Source organism: Micrasema longulum, unplaced genomic scaffold (assembly GCF_059751315.1).
Source record: "Micrasema longulum isolate JH-2025_06_02 unplaced genomic scaffold, ASM5975131v1 h1tg000180l, whole genome shotgun sequence".
Lineage (NCBI taxonomy): Eukaryota > Metazoa > Arthropoda > Insecta > Trichoptera > Brachycentridae > Micrasema > Micrasema longulum.
The window spans coordinates 446,988-473,091 of NW_028277385.1; the positions used below are offsets into that span (position 1 = coordinate 446,988).

Sequence of the window (26,104 nt, forward strand, 5' to 3'; positions counted from 1 at the left end):
CTGTCCTCACACCAGGTTACTTGTTACCGGTTACCGGTTACCGGCTGTTAGTTACCGGTTAGTGTGTCGCTAATCTAAGTAAGATTTGAACCAAGATAATACAGAGTTAGGAGTCGACTTAGCAAAGCTTAGCGCAGTGAGAAAGGCGGACACGCACGGAAAACAAGGCGAAGAAACGATTTCACACCAATTTACTAGACTATCAGAGAAATATGCACCTTGCGTATAATATTTGGTACGGCATTTAACTTGGAGATTTTGAGCAGAATGAGAATCTTTTACGCGTTACCAGGTGGTGCTTCAAATACTGTTGTATCCTGCGATAAATTTGGCACAGATTGGAGCACTAAGTATAGGTTCACACGCTGCATATTATAAATATTCGATGCAGTGCGACGATAATAATAGTGCAAGTTCACACGAATCAACGACCGGTTTATTTCGGCCGACCCTGAGGAGAAACCACGAAAGCATGCCGAACATCGTAATTAACGCGAGCGGCGGATATGTCCCGAGACTTGTAGCGCGATTACCGCGTACGGTTTTGATTCTGGTTTAGAAATTCGACCGGAGAGTCAACAAGATCACGGGGAGACACGAAATAGCCCGAGGATATTTTGTATGGAGAACGCTTCCTGCACAGAGCAGAGAGCAGAGAGCGGAGTGGCTACACTATGACTCATGCAGGTAAGCGAGTGTACATATTAGCTAGACGGCGATGTGTTGGGACGTGAAAACAAGTAGGTGATGGTATCTACGTGCATTAATATTGATTAAAAAACGTTACGTTTTTAATAACGCCATGACTAAGTTGGAGCAGTTGAACTTAAACTGAGTTTTACGGTCGCGAAGCTCAGCCGACGCGATGACATTCGAATAAAATAATACTAATAAATAACGCATATTTATTCTCGCTGTGTGGTCATTTTCCTACACGCCAAATTATTGACATTGAAATAACTAGTGATTACCACAAAAATCCACACTTATTTGTACTTTGTACGACACACCGTAAATGTATTAAAAATCGAGTTAATTCGTTGATTAAATAAACGACTGAGAAGAGATTTCCTATGTAAACGGGAATGGCGTTTTTGTTGTTGGCACTGTATGCTATCGAATTGATATAAATAGAGAACAAATACAAATACGACACGTGTATGTAGACGTATTCAGTTTTGATTGATCGATAAATGGTGATAATATTACATGTATTGGGAAACTCTCTTACAAATTGTGTGGAACTTCATTAATATCGTGATTCAATATTGTACTCGTATTTGATTTCTCAAAAGACACGGAATAAAAGTAAATTCTTTGTTTATATCGATATAAATCAATTGCTGCGTAATGGGGAATCAAAGATTATTCGATCGATAAAATGTTAATATTGCCAGTTTAATTTGTCATTAAATGGAAAATTAGATTCATGACGACAAACCACCTAGGATTTGAGATCGTCGATGATACTAGATGGTTTTTGTACAAATGACATGTGTACTAAATGCAAAAAATGCTTACAATGAAATTAATTAAGTTCCTAATTCAATAAAATAGGCACAAAAAAATTACGCAATGTTTATAAACCGGTAAGAAATACATCCAGTTTAAGGATCAAATTCAATCTATACCCAAATGTAATGTTACCTCAGATACTTTTTACACCAGTAAGACAATGAGTGCTATTGGTTTGCGTAAATCAAGGAAATACGGCAGTTTCATTGAAGATCAGTAATCTGTACATGTCACTTTGTATGGCCTTACTACTTATTACTTATTACACTTAACTGAACCTCATTACATACGTCTGCACACCAAACTCCTCGCGTATTGAAGAACGCCTAAAGACTCGAAGTCAACTTAAGCGAAGTTTGTATAGACCCGAAGCCGATTGACAGGCATCAAAGCGGCACAAAGGCGCGTATTCAAATTATTATTTTCCGTTCAATGGATAAGCGCAACATCGCATTTTAGGTGTGTAGGAACATGAAACACTTTCGTATTATTTTGTGTTCACAAAAAACGGGCACGTAAAGTTCATTATGAAACGCTCATAAAATATGTACACAAAGAATGAATTAAGGTATACAAGCCGGAGATTAAATTTTACCTTTCAAGTCAGGATACACGCGTGTGATATAACTCGATTCAATACAGACGTGATTTGACTAAAATTGCACGCGCGTACATAACGAAGGCGTGTTTCCGAGTATAAGAACCACAGACAAGATTCTAATTAAACGTTAATCTAAATGTAGTCTAATAAGGGCACTAAAGGTAATATATTACGGTTATAGTTCCCATTTGTCGCGGTAGATGGCCGAGAAATGATGTATCGTGCACTTGCTCGGGGAAGATTTGCCGACAGATTCCTCGGGCCGAGGCAGGTGGAACACGCTGCTATAATAATTAACTTTTATTGAGGATACGACGCACTGTTAAGTTTAGGAATTCGGACTTTTCGTGGTGCGTTCATAAAATCTCGGACGTTTTAACGAATACTTCATGCAGCGGGTACCTTGTATTAACAACGATTTAATCATCGTGTCGGCCATCACGCCTGGGTCGCGTTCTGTTGTTGTAAGTCTTCCATTTGTCACAATAATGTTGCGTCTCTATTAGTTTACTACAGAAGCGTTTAATATTAATTGAAATATTCGAATCAGCGACCGACTCGACGCGGCTATAGTGCGTGAAAAATGTATGAAGTGTCGGATTGCGAGCGGGAAATGCTGACAACGACAAACATTCGTTCCACATTATTAAATGGGCGATCGTTTGGATCGCTACTTCTGCCGTGCGTTAAATTTGAGTTGCAACGTCGCTCCGGGCTCGAGGCTCTGAGCTCTAGGATCGGAATCGCATGCATCGCCACCTTCGGATCCGTTTGTTTATATTTCGTATTCCATCAGTCGGTGAATTTCCACTTTAATTATTATTTTCAAGGTGCGATTGCCTTACAAGGAAGTCGTTCATATAAAGCAAATACGATAATCGCGACTCTTGGCACCATTTACATATCTATCGCCCGAGTCAAGGAGATATGGAAGGATAACGAGTGCGTGGGTCGCTGTTATGGAGACTTTATTTTTCTCGGTGAGTTTTTGCGAATAATATCCAAATAAGATTTTTTGTGGATCTGAAATGAAATATGCATTCACACCCCGCGCGGTGAATTCTTCGCTGCGGATATCGCGTGGGTGAGCACAGTATTAGGAGTAGCCGATATATACCTAGATTATAGGCCACCGTGTGTTCAGAAGCGATAAAATATTCAGGCTAGGAGCATTAAAGCGTAAAGTCTATCGCTGGATGGGTCCCACTAGCGTTAATCTGCCTATATTATCGCGAAACTTTTCCCTTGTTATATATTTTAAACCTAAAATGCCCGAGGAACGAGCGGCCCAAATCAGACCTTCATTATAAAGTTTGAATCGATTTTGGTAAATGTATTCAGCGAACGACGCATTTTTCCACGGCGATAAAATGTCAATCAAAAACTTTGCGAGTTATGATGGAATTTACTTTTCAATTAGACAATTTCTTGCGGCGAAGCCGTTAAATCTCGCGCATATTACAATCAATGACTTAATCGTTTACAATTGAGATTTTTATTTCAGAGATTATTAGACAAACCTTATATCAATCACGAGAGAGATCAATACTAATCAATACAATAATGTATGTTTATATATAGTTTGGCAAACGAGTATAAATGCCAAATAGGAAACACAATTGAATAAAATAATCAAGGGTGAGCGAGCTACGCACATTCTTCGTTATTTTCCCATAATTGTTTATGGCGAGACGAGACTATAAAGAATTGTGAGACTGATAATAATTAGATTATTTGCAATCCAATTGATACATTTCCCCTTTATAAAATAATTAACGGCAATTCCGCTTGCCATTGAGAATTCATTTTTTCTACAAAACTGACACTGTAAGATCGTTAGTTAAAACATAATCGCTTTTGTAAACGAAGTATGTAGATACCTACTTTTGACTTAATGATTGTGTAAATGAGTCGCTCACACTTTACTACCTAGTAATTAGAGTAAGATGTAATCCAACTCATAGAAATAAGAAAACGATCAAACGACTTCGCTAAATAATGATTTATCGCCATAAAATAATTTCTTCGTTTCTTATTGGAATAATAAAACAAAAAAAAGGAAATGAATCACTCGAAACCTTAAATCAAAACGAGAAAGTAGGTGCAATATGAATATATCACTTAAGTCGAGATAAAATAAAGAGGGGTGTTTTATCAAATAATAAATTATCGAATTTCTTTTCGAAAGCTTTTAAGCGCCTGCTTCTCAATGACAAAATTATAAGCGTATAGGAAATTGTAATTAAAACTGACTTAAATTTATCTTCCATTCTCCATAAATCATTTCCACTCTGCCATCTTACGAAATGTCAAATCGTTATAAAGTGTTCGCCATTTTGTTTCGTCACGCTAAAAGGTCTATAGATGTATCCGTAATACTGAAAATCATAATACCATTGGGTTATTTACGGTCGGTAGGTACTCGGAAAGTTCATTTTAAAAAGTACAGAGGTACCTAACTCGAATCTGGGTTCGAAGTTTTTTTTAATTTTATTATTTATATTGCACTCCTAACTTACAATATACTTTCCAATGTAGAACGCTAGAAGAGAATTAAAAATGACAAGTCATTACATGTTGCTCAGCCGGTATTACAGGTTTCATCAGTAGATACTACTAGTGTGCAACTAGGAAGAGATCACATCGGTACAAAATAGATATAAATACATACAGAAGTAACTATATGGCTACTACATGAGTTACTCGATGTGAATATAGAGCACAGAAGAATCAACAAGAAGCACAATCGAACACTATGAGATGCAAGAAGGACATTGAACAATATAACCAGAACATTACATCTGCTCGTTTTTCCACAATAAAACCTCATTTTGATTTCATTTGCATACCAATAAACTACATACGACGAGTCAAAATTCTAAATAAAGCTGCGATAAAGTATCTAGGTTCTCCTTTCAAACAAAGTGGTTATATTTTAGTACCTATAAGATTTATAGTTACCAACGTGTAAATGTCAGAATTGTACTTAAGGAAAAGTTACCATGTTACCAAAGTAGAATCAAATTGAATATAGATTGAGAAATATTTCAATAATATTTTGTGAGCTGATTAATATCGATATTGATTTAATAAAGTACCCGTAGAAGTTTTATCTGCGATCTAAATTGTAACAATTCTGACAGTTTTATTTGATACCGAGAGTAGAGAATAGGCGCCTCGATTAATTAAAAATAAATGACATTGGATTTTATGGTTCTGTGGTATAAAAGTGATCTATGCTAATTGCCAAAAAAATACAACTCGAATGAACCTTGCTGTTGGTTTTTACGAATTTTCATAATAATATAATAAATTATGAGATTTGTCAGGAAACGTATGACCTAATCACCCAGTTGTCATTGATACCTCGCGAGGTAGATCCGAGAGATTTTATCAATATGGCACTAATTAATGATATTCAAAACGCAATCTTACATGTTTTACGAAGGTTTTTACAGGTATATAAATGTACATTTAAATATGTCCGTAATAAAGCGTCACCTCAACACAACTATACAACTAGGTTAAGTACTAGATACCTATTTATTTATTTTTATTTTAATACTTGAAATAGCGCACTCATAAACATATTCTTGTGTGTGCTCTAATAATAATAATTTATTTTATTTTTTTGCACCACAACAGGCCAGGAGGCCCGGCCCAATTACAGAAGTGAATTACATCACAGAACACCTAGGCTGAAGAAAAATTTAATTTTTAATTTTTGTGTTCTCACCGGGAATCGAGCCAGGAACCTTCCGTGCGTGAGTCAAGCGTCTTGACCACTACACCACGGAGGCCGCCAATGTACATATATTTCATTTAAAAGCTATTTAAAACATTTTTCTTAACCTTCTGCTTGAACTGAGATATTGTAAAAGAGATTTGCCAACTGCAAAATAATGTATCCATTTTAAAAATACTTTATTTGGTGTATGGGAAACAAAAGATTTAACACGAAAACTAAAAAGGTATAAATGGTAACAAAAAAAAAATCAAATGAACAATATTTCCTATGGTCGACACTTGCCCAGTTTAAGAAATAAAAATATAAATCATCGAATTTCAACCTCCTTTATCCCTCACCTCAGACCTTCACAAAAACAAAATACTATGTGACAAGACTTGACTTATTATCTCAATATGAATAGAATTAAAATAGTCCAGAAACCGTGTACGGACATGAAACTGAAGCCGACAAAACTACTCATAAATGAATAGTTTTACATTTTTGCCATAAGTTACTCGGTAGACGTCGCTTAGTACGCAACTGCCGATTTAAATTCAACTACGTGGTGTTGTGTCGTTTTTCAGTGACAACATACTGCGATGAATAGGGTGGAATCACATTTCATGTGTGAGTAGCGAATTCACAAATAGTATTATTTAACAATTCGATTATTTTACCGTCTGTCAGATTGTTAAGTAAAACAAGGCGGACATTTGTTAGTATTGCCGGGGTAAAATAATTTTTTATCCGGCTTTCTATTTATAAGTCTTAGTTTTATGTTAAACTGTATTAATTTTACTTTATTACTAAACAATTATTACATGTTTTTTACGTTTGCCTAGTAAAAGTACCAACCTGTTTCTTTTTATAACCCAGTCAGTAAAATATTTTTTGTGGTAAAACATAACGTAATATAATACAAAATCATCTTATATTTGTTGTTGTTGGTATATTGTTCCCGGTTTGGCAACATTACGCGGCCGATTCACGCATGCGCGCAGGTGTCGTGCAGGGGGGGAGGCGGCATTTAGAAAAATTTCTGACACAGTGCGTTGTATTCAAAATTTGATTATACGAGCCTTTTGGTATTTTATAATTCTATGTCAATATGATTAAACTTAATATTTAGTATGCATTTTTAAAATTCAAATATAGAATAATATTAATTACCTTATATTACCTTGTTGTAATTAAAAACTATGAAGATTTATTTAATGTATATTTATTAAATTGGCTTAAAAGCGTAAGGCTAATCATCTTACCTCCACGTAACAAAAATGGTCATGATACGCTTCAATTGGAGTACCAATGCAGTGCCCTATGCAGCATTAGGTGCGGAAAGGGAATTATGATGATGATGATGAGTTTAAAACAGTTGTTTAATTTTAATTATAATTAAAATTTCAGGGACAATGAAATTTGTTTAGCGCAAATTTGTACAGGACAATGAAATTACTTGAGCGCAAAACCACCTTTGAAAACATGATTTCCCGGGCCAACCACTAGTATACTACAAGGCGGACGTTTCTCCACTCGGTGTCCGGTCGAATAAAGAATACAGTTCAGTGTGTTGAATTTAATCCTGGACGAGTGTTTTTGACTCGATGCCTGCTCTCAGGTAAACATGTTATTGTAACCTATCAGATGAATCCTTCCGCAATCGTAGACTATTCCATTAACGACTATAATGTGATCACAGTTCGAAATTCGGTAAAAACACGCCAACCCGCATGAAAGCAAAGATATCGTAACTAAATTACCAATTCAAGGCTAGCACACTATGCGTGCGACTTAAAACTATAAAACTAAATGAAAAAACCGCGTTTTGGTAACGAATAATGCAAAATAATATTTTTGTTTTATTACTTTAGTATAAAAACACTGCAAGGCTTAAGTACTTTAAAAAAAATTCTACAAATAATTTTATACTACCACTCACCGACTTTTCTATGTCTACCGGTTTCGAGATGTGCCCGTCTCTTTGTCAGACACTAATTACACCAACATAAACATTATTAATTAATTAATTAATTACACCCAGTATATACCTGCACCATAGTGGTAGTTTTACAAAAATATAAAACCAACGTGCTGATAGGATACATGTTGTGGCTACTATGATAAAGGTGTATGCTGGGATTTTCATGTTAGTATAATTAATGTCCCGATGAAGACACGGGTACATCCCGAAACTAGTAGACATAGAAAAGTCGGTAAGTGGTTACACACAGTTGAAGAGATGAATGGAAAAAGGCGTTACGTCACAAATTTTCAAAAAAATATTTTTTTACATAGATGACGATTTTATGCACAGCCTTTTCATATAAAACCATCTACACCATAAAAAAGTAGCAGAAAACTAATATTGTGAGCGAATGAAGGTGTTATATTATCAATAATTGAATCTGTGTTTAAAACTTTAACCCCAGATTTGTCTGCTTTTTGTTTTTGTCACATAACACATTTATCCACTCGTGTCTTCAATTCGAGATCCGTGAACTGTGTAAGGCTGAGACAAGCATTATCGACAGAATCAAGAAAGGGGTGCTGCGTTGGTTTGGACCTGTAGCGCGAATGGACTGCGAAAAAACGGCTAAAAAGATCTACGATGCGAATGTTGATGGATGCAGAAAACGAGGAAGACCGAGAAAGACATGGCACGATCAAGTCAGTCAAATACTTGAATATGGACATGTCAAAAGTAGGAATAATCGGCGTGCGTGCATGAAAAGATGTATGAATGTATAGGAAGCGAGGTCTGTTTGCAAAGACAGAGTGATGTAAGAAATCCTCTCTGCTTACCCGGAAACGGCGTGATGGTTTGTTTGTTTGTCTTCGATTATTTACTAACATCTGGAAGTTTTACCACAATGTTAATACTTCAAATATTTTTATTAAATTTTTTTTATTTTTTATATTAGCGTTCTTATAATTTTGTTTACCCAAATATTTCAGGGTGTGTGAGGTGGCCAGTTTCAACGATTTGTAAATAACTCACTATTAGTAAATGGAAATCAAGTTGGGGTACAGTGGGGTTCGAACCTCGGACTTCTGATCCGTGAGTCCGCAACACTAGCCACGGGACCACTTATTAATAATATGTGATTTTTTATCGCGGTTAATTGCGGTTGAGATCACCATTCAAGTTGAGGCCGGTAGTGGCCAAAACACACAAATTATTAACTTATAAAAGATTAAAGCCATTAACGAAAGCCGAAAAAATATCGAGAGGCGAGCCTTGAATATGAAAAAACATTTTTATAGTAACATATAAACTCGTGTCCAAGGCGATTAACATACTACGCAACTTTTTGTAGGCATGAAAGTTTAAATAAGAATCATAATATAAAGGGACGATTTCCTCGGGTCGAGTATTTTTTCCATACATTGTTTATTGAAGTACCTACGAGTAATGTAAACGTTCGTATTTTTTGAGCCAAGGCTAGGCAATAATTCAACGAATTCGGGAAACACGTGTAAGTAAATTGTTAATTACGCGGTACTCGGAGGTTATGATAATCTCTTTACGTACGGAATACTTATCATGGGGGTTTGTAGGCGAAATGTACCCTCATTTGCGAGTTACAACATTTGCACGTGCTCTTTTTTCATGCACAGCATCAGATTTCCGTTAATTCAAACTTAAGGGGCAGATGTGTTTAATTGTTTTTAATCCGGAGAATCCGCAGGATAAATAGATAGGGAAATAAAAAAATATGGGTAAAAGCACAAAATTAAAATTTCAAAAAAATATGCATAATATGATGAATATGTGATTTCAATACAAATAAACCCTTGTACAAGCATTACAACTACCCATTCTGATGTCTCCATGACTGATTTGAGCTATGAGCAACTAGATAAACTTGAACGACTTCAGAATACATGCATAAGGTATATTTTTGGTCTTAGAAAATATGATCACATTTCTGATTATCGTAAGCAACTGAAATGGCTGAAAATTAGACAGCGGAGAAACTATCACTCCCTCTGACTTCTGTTCAATGTACTTAATAGTCCTAACGCTCCTAAACCTGCGTGAAAATTTTCAACGCTTATCAGTTCATAGTTTACCTATTCGTTCTAATTCTCAAGGCACTCTCTTAATACCCATCCACAATTCCTCTTTCTTCTCAAACTCATATATTGTCCATGCGGCTCGACTGTGGAATCATCTCCCATCCACCATCAAAGATGTTACTACATAATCTCTGTTGAAATCACGTCTGAAGAAACATCTCCTTTCTCTTCCCTAATCTCTCCTCCTTTCCTTTTTCCTCTTTTTTTATTTTTCCCATTGAGTAATAGTTTTGATTTAAGGTAATTTATAAACAAATACGTTTATTTCTATTTTTATATATCTTTAGCTTTTTAATCGTTTTTTCTATTGAATATGTTCTGTAACTTAAATTATAAAAATAGAACATTTATTTAATTGGTTGGTTGGAAGAAATTGCCATTTGGCATTAAGCCCGCCAATGTAAAAATAACATTATGTACAAAAAGTTAAATAAACACAAAATTTCTGCTCTATCGGATAAATGAACTATTAAAAAAGTCAACTTTTAGACGTTGATCCTTTACGTGAAAATTCTAAAATATTTATATTTTACTACTACATAAACTAATCTAATCTAAGTACTCCTTGCAATCTTTTTTCTATTTCCATTTTACATTCTTCCCTTTTCTCATCAAAACTATAGGTAGAAAAGAATCCGAGGGTTCTTATGTGTAATAAGGTATCCAAAATAAAATACTTTTATTTGATTTAATTCTACTTTTACGAGAAAGATGTTAGTTTTAGTTTTAGTAGTAGTTAGTTTGATAATGTCCTAACAAGATGAAACGCGTCACATTATACACTATTGTTTATTTTAAAAATAAAAGTAGAATTAAATCCAATAAAAAAAATATTTTGGATACCTAAACAAATTTTAAAATGGAATTCTACCAATTATCTGCATACACAACAAATAGGTTCTTATGTTTACTTAATTCAATAAATATAGTGTTAACTGCACTCGATTTGCTTTCGAAGGATCACTAGTTCAATGTCTCGCAAAGCAATCCATCCCGCGTCTGGCAGCCGATAGTAAAAATCATCAACGACAAACCACGAACATATTCCAAGCTCGCTCCGAGATTGTCAGTCATTAAAAATAAGCGCAATGAATCAAGACACTTGAACCGTCTCAGACACTTCGACACTTATTTTTATCAATATTTCAGGTTTATGGACTTTTCTAAGTCTATTACCATTAAGCTCCCTAATTATGGAAAGAGTAATAGAAATCCTGCTTCATGGTGAAGTAGTCTGGATACCATGAAAGGTATTAAATTTGATTCCAATTAGATACCGACATTTATGTAATTTACAATAAAACATCTCTTTATAGTACCAGCTCAGTTTTTAAAGGGTCTGAAAGTCAAAATGCATTTAAATTTTGAATCGGGTTATGATCCAGTGGCGGAGTGTTGCGGACTCAGAGGTCAGAGTCACGGATCAGAGGTCCGAGGTTCGAACCTCACTCTACCCCAACTTGATGCCCATTTTCAAATGGTGATAAACAGATACAAAATATTATTATTATTAGTGATTAATAAATTAAAAAAATATTGTAAATTTACAACTGTTTGAAAATGGCCCTAAAATAAAAATGTTTGGGTTAATCATAAGAACGAAAATATTTTATTTTTTATTTATTTTAAAGAAACAAACAGTCGACAATGATATAAAAACATTTTTTTTAAATACAGTTCAAAGACAGACCAGCAAAGTTTCTAAATAAAAATGATACATATTATTAAATTCGGTAGTCAGATGGCAGAAGGGACCATCTGTATTTTTTTCTGTGTTTTAGTTTTCAAAAGTTTTAATAAATATTTCGGAAAATACACATAGAAAAAAAAAAAAAAAAACACTATTATTTATAATAGTAATTTTTTTTAATAAAAATAACACTAAAACATTTTAGTTTGTGGATTGTCTTGAAATTTAGTCTTATTTCAGCTCTCCTGAACATTTTTGAAAATTACAGATGGTCCCTTCTGCCATCTGACTACCGAATTGTGTTACAACAAAAGGATGTGTTTATGTGTATTTGTATGAGAGTAAATGTAGATGTGTGTTTATGTGTATTAGTGTGAGAGTAAGTGTTCAGGAGTGTGCATCATTAAATAGTAAGTGGGATCGTATCGCTGCCAGAAATAATAAGTCATAATTTATTTTAAATAAATTAAGGGGTATGTAAAATATATCAATAGATAAAAAAAAAAACATTATAGTAAGAGCAAGAACGATAGAGGAAAGAGGGTTGTGCATAGTTAGTGCTACAGACTGGCAGATGGAATAAATACTTATTTTTTGTCACGCGAAAGGGGACATTGAGATTAATTTTGGAGAGTAGGTTAAAAGAGTCTATTTTGTTATTTAATAATTTATGTAAATAGCATAATTCAGATACAGTGCGTCTATTTTCAAGGGTAAAAAAACCAGATGTTAGGCAGATTGGCTGTAAGTACCATTCGTTTTAATGTTTTTATAATCTAGGTATTTAAAAATTTTTCGTTGAACATTTTCAATCCTTTCTATGTTTGTTATGTATTGTGGGCTCCACACAACGAATGCAAATTCCAAATAACTGCGTACAAAAGTGTTGTATAAAGTTTTTTATGTATTTGGTTTTTTAAAAGGTTTGGAAATTCTAATGAAGCCCAGCATTTGGTAAGCTTTTTCAACAATAGAATTTATACGAGACCCGAACAGCAATATTTTATCAAAAATAACTTCTAAGTCTCTAATCTAATTTCTGAAAATAATATATGACTGAATGCCACTCACGTGCTCTATGTACTTACTACTCGTAAGGCAAGTGAGATAAATGATTGAATAATACAAAATCTCTATTTTGAGGCCATTTTTAAATGTTGATGTAGAATGAAGGATGTTCCACAAGTTTTACGAAAATATCTTCATAACATGAATATTTTGTTAAGAGTTGAGATTTATGTTTTATTTACGTCGATCAAAAACACAACGGATCAAAAAATCGCAGTTAGATACAGCTAAAGCCAAACTCTTAAGACATTCAAGAAGCATTATATCGAAAGGTCGGTATAAGATGGTACATTTTCGAAAATATTCATAGTTATCGTATAATTTATCACCATTCAAGTTAATTGTATTTTTATCTCGGTGTGAGATCATTAACGGTTGTTCTAACGAGGTTTCCTGTTAACTCAATAATAAATAAAATAAATACAATAATAATAAATCAGCAGAGAAAACGAAATGTGAGGAACACAAAAATAGTAGCGATAACTGCTGAAGCGTTTCAGCGTAGTGTATGAATTACGATAAATATTAACACGTACTATAAATCAACGTTGTCTTATAGAAGCATTACGTACGGAGCTTTAAATCTTCATTTGTTTTCAAGTTCAAATCATAAATTTCTCGAGATTTATTCTCCCCTTCGTGGGATACCTTAACGATGAGTAAGGGTTACAAACTTCAAAAGAATTCAGTCTAAAGTGAAAAGTTTAATTTCCCCATAAAAAATAAATACCTCGATGTAAGTATTCCGCCCCCCTTTTAATTACAGTTTACTGAAGGAAGCGTAGTTAAAGGGTTCAAATGTCCTCACAGGGATAACCCATTAACGGGGATTAATTTTATTAAAATTCGGATAGGACATTCGCAAAAATGTTTGAATAATATATGAGAGATTAAGGAGGCCTTCGTTAATTTGAATGCCTCACAAACAACATTAATCGTGCTAATATTATGTTTTCACGCAATAGCAATGAGGAAAACAACAGAATGGGTTTTGTTACCGACTCGGCAAGTAGGTGCTTTTATTATCTAACCGTGATTTTGAGGTTGAGTTTTTTTTATAGTTGTGCCTCGTGGATTAGTTTAAGTAATGATCAAACATTAAATTGTTATGATGCTATGTAATAGTAATAAACGTTCGAAGCTTATATCTACATCTACATATTATTTACCAGGAAATAGATAAAGGATAACGCTGGTATTGACGATTCGAGAATAACACGTTATGCGTTCTCTTGTTTCGTTAAAATTTTAGAGATGTGTACAAAAATAGGCAGGAATATAGAGGAAACTTTAAGAGATTAAAGAGTTTATTGGAGCTTTTCGCTTTGTACGGCGCTAAGGGACGTCCCAAAAGGTTGAATATTGCCGGTACAATGGTGGAATTAAAAATAAAAGCACTAAGCGGGAAAACAATGCCAGGCGCCGTGAAAGTTCCATAGTCATAAAAGGGGGCGTGAAAGGGTTATTAGAGGAAAATAATTGCCAGGGGCTAAAGGGTTTCGGCTTATAGGTCGTTGCTCATTTTGATTTATACGCGTTATTTATTCCAAAGTCGGTTTAGTTGCTAAACCACCTTCTTGCCTATTATGTTATGCTCGGAACAATTATCTTACAATTTGATTCGGTAAGCACCCTTAAATGAATACATCGAACTTAATGAAAGGGTCGGTCGAGTAATAACTAAATCAAATATACATTTTTTAGGCACAATAATTTAGAGTTTGAGTTCAGACCGCCCTAAACCGACCATAATGGGCAGTTCAGAAATGTATGTAGGAACGCATGACCACATTACAAGGCTGGACTCGCATACGCGAATGTAAAGGCATTTCGTAAACAGCGTTAAATGTTATTTCCATAACTTACATTGTATCATTTCACATAGATACGAAGATTTCTATAGTTTTATAAATAACTAAATTACCACAAAACTCGCTAAGTTGCTATCTCAAATGTTTTACAGTCTGAAATTTTATGTGTGTGTACGTGTGTAGGATATATAAGGTGTGGCGATGTAATACACTAGCATAAAACAAATTTAAATAAAATACTGGTCTTATGCTGTTGCCTAATTTCATCTTTAAACAATGGATTTAAATGTTTACGTAATAGCGCTAAGATTTGCTAGAATTTTCCGAAAATCAATAGCGGAACGACCTTCGTCTCTAACTAACATCGCCTTTCGGAAGTCACTCAGCTATCTTGCTAAATCCTAGCCTGAGTATATGCATATAAGGCGATGCGATATCTCAAGTTACACAAGAAACCGCGGTAAGTTAGGCTACTCAATTTAAAAGAAATAATATCCAATAAAAGAATCCGGAGCGAAGCGTCCGGGAAGCAAAAAAATGAGATTAACAAGAAAATTTAGTGTCAAAGTTTTTCAGGTCCTCCCTGAAAGATATCGTTTCGGCCGAATTTCTCCGCGTTGGGAATCCAGTTGTCTCGAATACCCGAATGAAGATTTCTGACGCCTTTCAATGCCAAAATGGTCATTCGGACGCATTTATTGCACGGCCATTGGCGCGGCATCTTTTCTTGGCGTTCAAATAGGCGATTTTGTTTTTTGTCACGTATTCATCGCGTTGTTTGATTTCTAATTGAAGACGAAGAATAAAACCTAACTCTAATTGAACGACATTGATAACATCTTATTATTGACAGATTTTTAAATTCCTTTGTCTATTCAAAATAGTCGTTCAAGTAGGATTTTTAGTTTATTTTTTATAGTCTCAAGCGCAAGATTGAAAGTTAATTTATTGATAATAAACCACAATCATATTATTCGTTACGCTAAATTACTATTTATTCAAGTCATTATGATTAAAAAGTTTGTGGAAAAATTAAATCACTGACGACAATGCGGTGGAAAAATGAGTCCTACCATTGACTTTGTATTTTTATTTCACTAACAATGATTAATAGTTATGGTCACGCGACAATGTTTTTTGCACTATTATTTTATAGTTAGGAATGACAGGGTGATAACAACTATTTCAAAACGTAACGAAGGAGATCGAAGGATAAGGACAATGCGTAATATTTGAAAATTTCGAAGTATCACGACATATGCATATTTGACTATCAGAAGTAACAACCTTCGGAGACTTGCTAAATCGGGATTGTCGTTTGTTTTTTAGATTGAATGTTATATTAGTTCGAGTCAGTAGTTGTTCTAGTCACCGCCGGCGCCGCGTCCTCGGCTGTCCTTGCGGTCGCCAACCACAGAAGGCCATCTCACATTTTATTGGGAAACGAGACAGCGGTGACATCTGCGCAAGCGGGACGAGACTTCTCGCTTAGGGAGTAAAGGAGTTCTATCCAAATCGTGTCTGGAATTCTGAACACTGAACATTGTAGCGACAAAACAAGTAAGAACAGCGGAATGCGTAAAAAGCTGGGATCAATTTCAAAAATGGTTTTTAAATTTTTGATTGAGATTAGGGGATTTGTGATACTATCAGATTCACTAGCGATATTGACGCCAGCACCGTTCGTCATTTGATGTCGCCTGGATTCGGTGGTGCATGAATCCTGCGCGTAATTCGCCCGATTGATCAATTTCACCGTTCTGACCGCACTGAGCAGTGAGCACCGGTCAGGGTATTGCGGAGTATCGCGGTCACTGGCTGTGGAACAGCCTGCGGAAGTGATTATTTAACAATCCGACTAGAACCCGATAGAGATTCGCGACATTCGATGACATTTAGCCCAAATGACCTTATCGCTGGAATTGGAGGAAAAGTTTCTTAATACATTTCAAAACTTCAACCGTCAATCCGTACAGTGAGTTAAGAGGAAATAAAAAATGAAGAAAGCGATCGATGGAGTAATTAAAAGGAGAATAAAATGTTTGCGGGACGAAGTTTGTAATCGTAAGATGCTCTGTTTATCTGGATCTCAACAATAATAGCAGTAATGAACCGTGGAAGTATAAAGCGCCTGATTAGCTTTCGGCCATTAAATATGTACTTTACTGACGATTAATTTGGAATCGCTCTGTGCTGTTAAATGATACTTTAAACGGGAGTCAATGTTAAGTCTCATCACCGATCTAAAACATGGGAATGGAGTAATAAAGTTTGGTATTAACCTGAATAATGACGGTGCGACCATCCCGGCGGGGCACATTAAAATAATTTCTTCGTAATAATTTTGTAGGCTTAATTTTATGACGAACACGTTGGATGTGGAAGTCGATTTTATGGTATCTTCTTTTTAAACAACTTCGGAGTAAGCGTGGAACAATTCAGAGCCATAAAATTTCAAGGTATCCATCTATCTAACTCGTATACCTAATTGAAATTATGGGAATGTTTTTATCAAATGTAAGTACCACTTTTGAGAGATAGTAAAGCACGTTTTACGCTCAATATACAAACCGGAAACTGATTATGTATATATTTTAATAATCAACTATATCGCTTCATTACGTAAAAGTGAAATAGGTCTTGGTTTTCATTTAAATATTGTTTATTATATTTAATCAAACCTGTATGTTGTGAATGTGTACTGAGTTACCCAGTTAGTACCTACCTATTTTTATTAGCTTAAATAATTTATCCATAAATAAAATGTTTTTTGTGTATAGTTACCATTGTTGTAAAAGCTTTAGAATGTCACCAAAACCAACCTGTAACAAAATTATAAAAAAAGAATTAGATTAAACCTTAATTCAGTTCATATTTAAAAGAAAAGTAAACCACAAAAAAATATTTAGCCTTGAAACACCGCGCACAGCGCACCGCGCGCCGGCTGAGAACTCTAACGTAGAAATAAATAGTTCTCTCAAATGGAAATAATGTACTGTGGGTTAGGTACCCGGGAAAATAATAATTTTGTGACATAGTAACCAAGTTGTATAGCAGCTAAGTGAAATTGTAATCATGATTTCAAATTAAGATTAATCGTGACGGAGAAATATGATGTAGCTAGACAGTATTCGTTCCACGTGGAGTCACGGTTGACAGTCAAAAAAATATTTTCCATGAAAGAGATTGTACCCGCATTATAAAGAATGCTGGGTATCCAAAATGTCAAGCAGGAGAACCGTGAAAGCTGGGTGCAAAAACAGAATAATTCATTTTATGTACAAATTTTAATTGAAATTGGAGATTGGATAAGAGATCCCTTGTACGAGTACTAAAAATTATATTATGACGAAATTGATTCGCCACTTGTTTTGTGTGTTTTTAACACTGTTATTGCAGAGGTTAAACAAAACATGTATCCCGTACAAAATAAATTTAATTAACAACTGAATCACTGTCATAAAACAATGGTTTGTTTTCTGTTTAGATTTTATTAATATTCTCCGACAAGCTACCGATCTGACTCTAGCCTGCGCAGCGCCAGCACTAGCGCGGCAGGCGCGAGTGAACCGCATCTGAGCAGTGACGCGGTGTGAATTTTAACAGTGCGAACAGAATGCGTACATAACAATTAAAACAAAACAATGCGTCAATTTTGTAATCACTTTAGCAACAAGTTAAGAGTCCGTAACCTAAATGTACTCTTCACACTGAATAAACTTTTCTGTTTATGAGTTCAAATCTTCAACTCTTAACCTCGCTCACCTAATACTATCTCACTCCATTGAATTGGGAGCATTTACAGCGTTGAAAGATTTGCAATTTTAAATTCAACTAACTCAATAAGCACCGCATAAAATTGGAAAATTAAAAAGGACTATTGCGAAGCACAAGAATTTCAATACAAAAATGATTTAATTATTAAAAATATTTATTTTGTATTTAGGAAATCTTGTTGCATGTAGATAGTGGATGGCCAAAAAGTGTAAAATACAATTTTTATTACTTTTTGTCTTGATTGCGTAGATTTTCAATTTGATATCAAATGTTTTTAAACGAACGTCATTGAAAAGGCTGTAAAACAGGGTGTTTTTACTCGGGGTTCAGAACGCAGAACCCAGGGTAGGTTCCACAGTCAGGGGAGAGTGCGTGACACATGTGAAATGGTACAAACAAAATGGCGGATTCAAAAATTAAAACCGAAAGAATGGTACGTATTTCGAAGCTTCTAGAAATTTCCAGCCCGCGCGGTAGGAAGTTTTCAAAACAACATTTAAGTCGTGTGTACCCTTTAGAAATTCGTTATTCAATGGCTAAAAATTCACGGCTTAAACTATTTAAATTGGCATTAGATCAAACAAATCAATACCGCACGATTAAATGTTTTAAGATACTGTTCGTTCGTAAAATCGTTCCTTTATTTATTATTTATGCTTTATTTAGTTAGTTCATAACATCTTCAGAACTAATATGTATATTTTTTTTTAACATTACTATTTTTTTCAAAATATCTCAAGAACATATTTTATCAAATTAATTTGAAATAATTAAATTCCTTCTATTTCTTTTATCTCTCTCCTTTCATATATCCTTCAGTCCCGAAATGCAGAGCTATCGATTTTTCCTTCTAAACACAACCGATAGTTTCCCTACTTACTGAATATTTTATTATCAGATATACGCGTAACACATACATTAAAACAACACTCGGAGGACAGCGGCATGTGCGCTAAAGTGGCGAGTTTCTCATACCAAACGTTCTTACAATTGCCTTCCAGCGCCACACTATGCATGAGCTATAATAATATAGGCCTTATTTATTTTAGTAAGTGATTTCTATAATATGGACATCACATAAACACACATTTCACAAAGAACATTAAAATAGTTACGTTTCAGCCTTTTATGAAAGCAAAATGTAATTGGAAGTAAAAAATGATTGATTACAGCGTGTTCAGAATTTCCACTAGACGTTACACTACGTCAAAGCACCATTCCTCATTATACGTTTTTACTTTACAAGTTTTTGTTTAGAATAGGTGCATGTTTTATTGAAGCTTCGTCAATTAAAATATAATTTAAGCACTAGCACGACTCTTTAATTACATAAAAAATGAGTCATTATAGAAAACAGTTTCAGCCGAGCTGTTTCGGCATATCGGTGAGCACGGGTACACTTTTCACACAAGCTGTTAAAGTTATAAAAACTACAAAAGAACGCTTTGAATGGATAATATTAAGAGTTTTAATTTAAATAATTGTACGTACTCGAAGAGCGAAAAAACAGATATTGAAAATGCTCTTAGAATTATTAATACAAATATTTCAATGGTCGATTTGATCGATTATCTTACGCCGATCGAGTATATATTGTATATACCACACAAAAAACAATAGATAGCTTATTTTACTTTCTTGTATTTCCTACTTCACGTCATTTTTCTACCGCGTTTTGTTTTTTTAAGCATGATTTCTGACTCATCTGTGATATCAAATAATGTATCCCAAAACGAGTTATAAAAAGAATATCCGTATTCATGAACGATACGGATAATTCAAAAAGGCTTTTGGTGCTCCAATCGACTTGGCATCTTGCGTTTCCGTGTTCTCTTTGAAATAATATAATTTATGAAGTTCTCGAACAGGAACGACAGCCTAAAATTTCACGGTCACAATTACTCCGTTTGGTCGCCGTTTCGGTCCATGGACTCTGGAGTTGTCACTGACACCACGCTTGCGACTGCAATATGAGGACAAACATAATGAGACTAAATCACTTATTTTCGTTGATCGCTGAAAATGCACGATGATTCCGAATTATGGACCATGTTTTAAAAATGATTTTTGCAATTTAAACAGCCATTAAAAACTGCATAAACGTGTAAGCCGCAAATCCAAATTAGAATTATTTAGTGGATGAATCACATAATTATGAGATTTTACATATATCCTAGTGCTGCTTCATACGACAGTTCGTAATATAATATATTGTGCTAATGGAAGAATGTTGCATTGGAAGTTCGCATGTCAGAGCTTCGAGAGAAGTTGATATTAGTATTCGAATCCAGAAACATCCAGAACATAATTTGATCTTCGGTAGAATCCAGTAACTAATCTAATTTTCAAGATATCACGTATTAAATTTGTTAAACTATGTTATTCAGGCGTACGTCTACCTTGAGATCATACATTTAATCCATTCTCGTATGAATCAACATTGGGAACAATTTCCTCTACTGGTTATATTGACATTATTGTCAAGGAGCTGTTAAGATCTGCTACGGTGAAATTCTATTTCAAATCCAAATTACTCGCCTAATTCACCGCTCACACAAGAGTGACACATGTCTGGAAGGGAAATATTCAAATATTAAATTATAGCGTGACACGACTAGATTTGTCGAATCAGTGGACTTTTTTCCCTTACGAATTGATAAAAAATATTATTAATCGTTTGATTCAACCGAATTTAAGTGTTTCAAAAATATTTATAGAACCTTATAAACCCGCAATTATTAGAAAAGAGCATTCAATTTATTCTCGCACCGCCCTCGGCTATGATAGATATACAATGCCCGGTACATTTTTATTGTTACTCGATCGATATAGCTGAATAAACTATGGAGATCTCATTTTTCTCATGGCAACAAAAACATGCATTACTTATTCATCACACTTTTCCTCCTCCCGTATCCAACTCAGCGCAAACTAGATTATGGAGGGAAAAAACGAAGGAGCGTTATATAAAATAGCTGCCCAGTTAAGTAGGAGAGAAATACGATTCCCTCTTAATTCGTGCATATAAATATATATATTTATATGTTTACTTAATCTATTAGAAACTGCAAGCAGATAGTGACCAGTCTATTTAAAGAGTTCTCACATCCCGCGTTATATACTCGTAAATATAAGTAAATCAATGCATTTCGCTAGATCGCATCTATATATTTATCTACTACCGGTAGGCTATGGATGTGAACTCGGGTTCAATCAACAGATTGATGATCGAGATGATTGATAAGACTCAATAATTTATTTCAAACGATAAAAAGTTTAGATTGATCGTTTGAAAGGACGCGGACTCGTACAAATACAGACGGTAGACGGCAATATCGATCCCGTTCTTGGATACACGAGCAAGCAGCTAATGCGATGTGATGTTCCTCGCATGACCGAGCTATCGCCTACTTTGATGATTAAAGCCACAGAGTTAATGACTGTACTGGCCGGACACCTCCGACCCGACGTTTTATAGCAGAATAAAATATCGATATGCTATAGCCGATAGCCTCCGTACGATGATACTATAAAGGCTGTAATCAATTAGTGGGTAGTAAATAAACAAATGTTCTGAAGGGATAGAACACACAATAATCGTGCACTTGGGAAGCTGGTCAAATCGCTGTGCAAGCTTTAAACTCAAATCGTGAAATACAAAGGTTATTAATTTGTTATAATAACCATCAGTTAATTGAAGTATACCAGAAAATATTGAATCTACAATATCCAATCAACTTTCAAAAGTGTGATAGTCAGGTCATATGTAGAGGATCACCCTTTTATGTATGCAATTTTATAATTTTTTGCTCTTTCTCCTAGTGTAAGTCGTATTTACCTTTTGATCAAAATACGGTCTAACTGTCCGCAGGACTCTAAGTTGGCCAGATTCGCGTTGACCCGTGTACATAATTTAATATATTCCATTCGGTCACCGCTCCGCTGCCGCTGGGCGAATCGAAGTAGAAGCCCGCGGATCGCGAGAGTATCGTTTGATCAAATGGCATCCCGCACGACTCGTTTGTTTGTCCATTATCCGTGGTAAATGTCCGTGGATTGTTCTGGAAGCACGTAGGGGCGGCGGGGAAGAAACAATGGTGTAGGAAGTACGCATCTCCGAGCTTATTTGTCATGGAGAACCGTGGCGAGTCGGTCACTCGAGTTTCTCCCGCTACACCTCAAACTCCGTGGATAATCGTGTACCTATGTAAGTGTTACCGGACAATCCGACGTGAAAGAAATGGAGATGGAAGTTCAGCCGTGATACTCTAGTGATCGAGAGGACATTCCGGTTGTCTCGTCAGAAATCCTCTTTCCCGAGAAGCGCTCGCATCCTTCGACCGGACAATCTGTAAGTCACGACAATCTACAGTTGATATTATTAGGCTCGAATATAATGTGCACACAGACTGCGATCATCGATACTTTATAACATACTGTAGAATATTTCACTGTTTATATGTAAGTCGGTTGTTTGTTGAAACTGAAGGAATAAATTGATACCATGGGCGTCGTCGTGTACGATACACGTATATGTAATATAATTTACAATATGTAGGTACATTTATAAATGTTGGCGAGCGCTTTAAATGTGAAGTAAAGCGAACTGACACGTGTTTCTGATGGTAGTAATATCTGCAATGTAAACACATTCGGCAACTACTTACCCGTACTTCGACAGTTTCCAACAATAAACTACTGGACACTCACACTGCATATTACACTGGAACTTGACTACTAACACGAGAACCATAGGAGGAATGATATGCGGAATAAGGGTGCAGTCATCATTTTATAAGAATCATTTCATTTCATTCATTAAATTTTTTTAACAGAATACCAATTTCATAACGGTTTAATTGAATACCGATTTTTGAGCGATTACTTTTCTTCCTACAAACGTATTCGGCACTAGAGCGGGGAATTTTTATACAATATAGATATTTACCATTGGTGTGTCTCTATCGTTTTGCTTTTATGAAAAATTGTTGCTTATGGGAGCTGAGACCAACTAAAAACCAAAAAAAGCGCGCAGTTTTTTTTGCCGTCTTCAAACGTATATAAATATGATGAATAATTTTGAATAACGAAAAATTTACAACACAAAAAATTCCATTCTGATCTCTTTCTAAAAAAAATCGATTCAGTTTTGAGGTGCGGAAAATGGTACAGCGAAACCTCAATTTTGTTGATTTTAGTTAAGCAAAATCAGTCCGGAGAGAGGGATCTGCGAGAGAGTGACAGAAAACTATGTTCAACAACATTTATAAACCATATTATAATACAAAGAATAATAGCTTCATAAGAATTACATTCCTAGTAGTTACCACAACTCAATGCATGACTTAAATAACATTATTTTTTAAAAGCACATAATATCAAGAACAACAAAGAAATAAAACAAGTTTAATATCTCTTAAATGCAAAAAAATATCTGCGCGCATTGTTACGTGTACTTACGTATAATTTTTGCCAAATCTAAAAATACCACAAATAAAATATTATGATAAATTTTGCATCCGGATTTTCAGCATTGATTTAATTTTTTGTACTTTGAACTTCACGAAACACTAATAAATGGCTGGATTAAATCTAATCCAAATACAATATTATTTTAAGAGGCTTAGTTCTTAATTCTCGTATATACCAAATAATGGCATTGAATACTACTTTTGATTTCATTTAAACCACAAATTGTACATTTTTTTACCTTAGCTTAGAAAAAGCTGTTAATTATTATAGGAAACAGAAGCAAAAAGTAAATCCACGCAATCTAAATGTAAATTCAACGGCAGAGTGAGTCACTTTGAAGCAGCAAAAAACTGCATCAGATCATTGAAAGCCGGTAGAAAAATGAGAGGCTTTATATTTTCAGATGTTTTATTTTGACAGTAAAAAGATGCAGTTTGAAGCAATGATTTACAACACAGTATTTACAATTACTGGAAACTTTTATTACATCATGTCAAAAACTACGGACTAGACAAACTGTATTTTTTTTCAAATGTATAAGTAATATACACGCATATAAATGGTGGATACATTCATTTTATATTTGGATAAAAACCAGTTTACTAACAATTATTCGAAAAAAAAATCGAACTCCTAAACAGAATGATTGATGGGTCTCAATATATATGATACATGCAGATATTATGTTATGACAATAAAAGCGTGTACACATCAACTAGGCTATTTTAAAACAGTAGGTACAATAATTCACATTGTTAAAGCACCACGATCGCAGCATAAAGCATAATAAAATATATCAATTTCTTAAGTAAAGATCTTATTGTAGTAAAATAACATAAACGCGCTAACAAACTATCACTTTACGATACAATTTTCTCACGTCTATCTCAAACACCTTTGTTTATTTATTATTTTAGGTTTAATGCTGCCCATTCTGTAAACACGCGGCACCGATACTCTAAATATTTATTTCCCGAACGGGACGTTGAAAATATACGAGTGCATGTATTTATTTTGTATGCACCATATTGCATTATTTTTATGCCGAGCAATGAGAACTCGGAGGAGAATGTATTAGAATATTCTAGCAATAATTTAAACCGTTTTCGTACACACGAATTTTAGCGCGAGACGAAGTCGTATATCAGAAGGGTAATGTTCTTCAATAAATAATTAAAAATACATCAAGCTCTTGGCGAATAATAAATTAACGAGATTCTACGCTCACAGCAGATTTATAGTCGTAGTATTTCCATAATATTAACTTGAAGGATTTGGTATAGGTTCGTACAATATTACGGGCTTCTAATTTTAGATAGTCTGCTTTTTTGCATATTGTACTTAGTTGGTGTAAAATATAATTGATTGTATTAGCTCATGTTCTTGAGTTACTTTTTACTGGGCTGATATAGATTTGTAAGGCTCCGACACTTATTATTAATAAACAATTATAAGGATGAGACTAAAAAGAAGAAGGAAGTTTGACTCGATCCATCAATTAGACAGTAATTAATTAACGCCCAGGAAGGCCGCTTAGAGCAATAGAAACAACTATTGTCCGAAATTAAAACAGCGAAGCTTAGGGGATTTAGGGAAAGCTCAGATAAACACTTGTGAGATTTCTAATAATCGTAATGATCTCTGTTCCTTCTTACACGAAGATTAATTACTTTAACACATTATTCACCGAACTGTCTGGGGAGTAAAGAGGAACTTTATATGTGACTGTATTATTTAACTGAAAGTTTTTGTTAGAAAAATAAAAACGAATAATATTATTTATAAATACTATATTCAAGTGCTGTGCTGAGCGTTGTGGAGTAAGACGTACAACATAGAAGCTACATATTTTAAATCCTCGGATGCCGCAAGACTTTATATCTTAATTCCAGCCTCTTACAACTAGAGGCTCGAGGCTTCTACACAATATTACCACGTCTGGTACAGACGAGACCGACCAACCTAACCTAGGGAGTAGGGAGAATGCCTTTCCGCGACGCTATACTTTGCATCGCTTCTGTGCGAAGTAACCAGAAAGAAAACCATCGGGAGCGTCTCAGTCGTACTCAACCATAGATGAAATCTAATTAGATAACAGAAGTAACTTTAAATATTGTGTTCAAGTAGCAGTTTCAAGAAGCAGAAACATTGATATTTTAAGGCAGGCGCCGTGGCGCAGTTGGTACGACGTCCAACTTTGAAACTGGTGTCGCGGGTTCGATTCCCGCCAGTTGCAAGAGAAAAATCCAAGAAAGATTTTTTTCTCAATTGGTCTGGGTATTGTGGTGTATTTTTCATTGCCTCCTTTCATATCCCCTCTATCCCACCTGCTGACAAGCCTCTAAATAGAGGCTTAGCGG

At 34.8% G+C, this 26,104-nt stretch overlaps 1 protein-coding gene across 2 annotated transcripts in view; it reads right to left on the minus strand.

Annotated features, from left to right (window-relative positions):
- The window catches only part of LOC148283893 (uncharacterized), a 101,608-nt gene that overhangs the window by 35,818 nt on the left and 39,686 nt on the right, over nucleotides 1-26,104 (minus strand). Inside the window, exon 3 of one of the 2 annotated variants that reach the window (XM_088243017.1) lies at nucleotides 17,280-17,317. The exons of the other annotated variant lie outside the window; for it this stretch is intronic. Within the exon in view, the coding sequence (XP_088099143.1) occupies nucleotides 17,280-17,282 (3 nt within the window). The 5' untranslated portion in view covers nucleotides 17,283-17,317. The remainder of the gene's footprint in view (nucleotides 1-17,279; nucleotides 17,318-26,104) is intronic. 2 annotated transcript variants of the gene reach the window in all.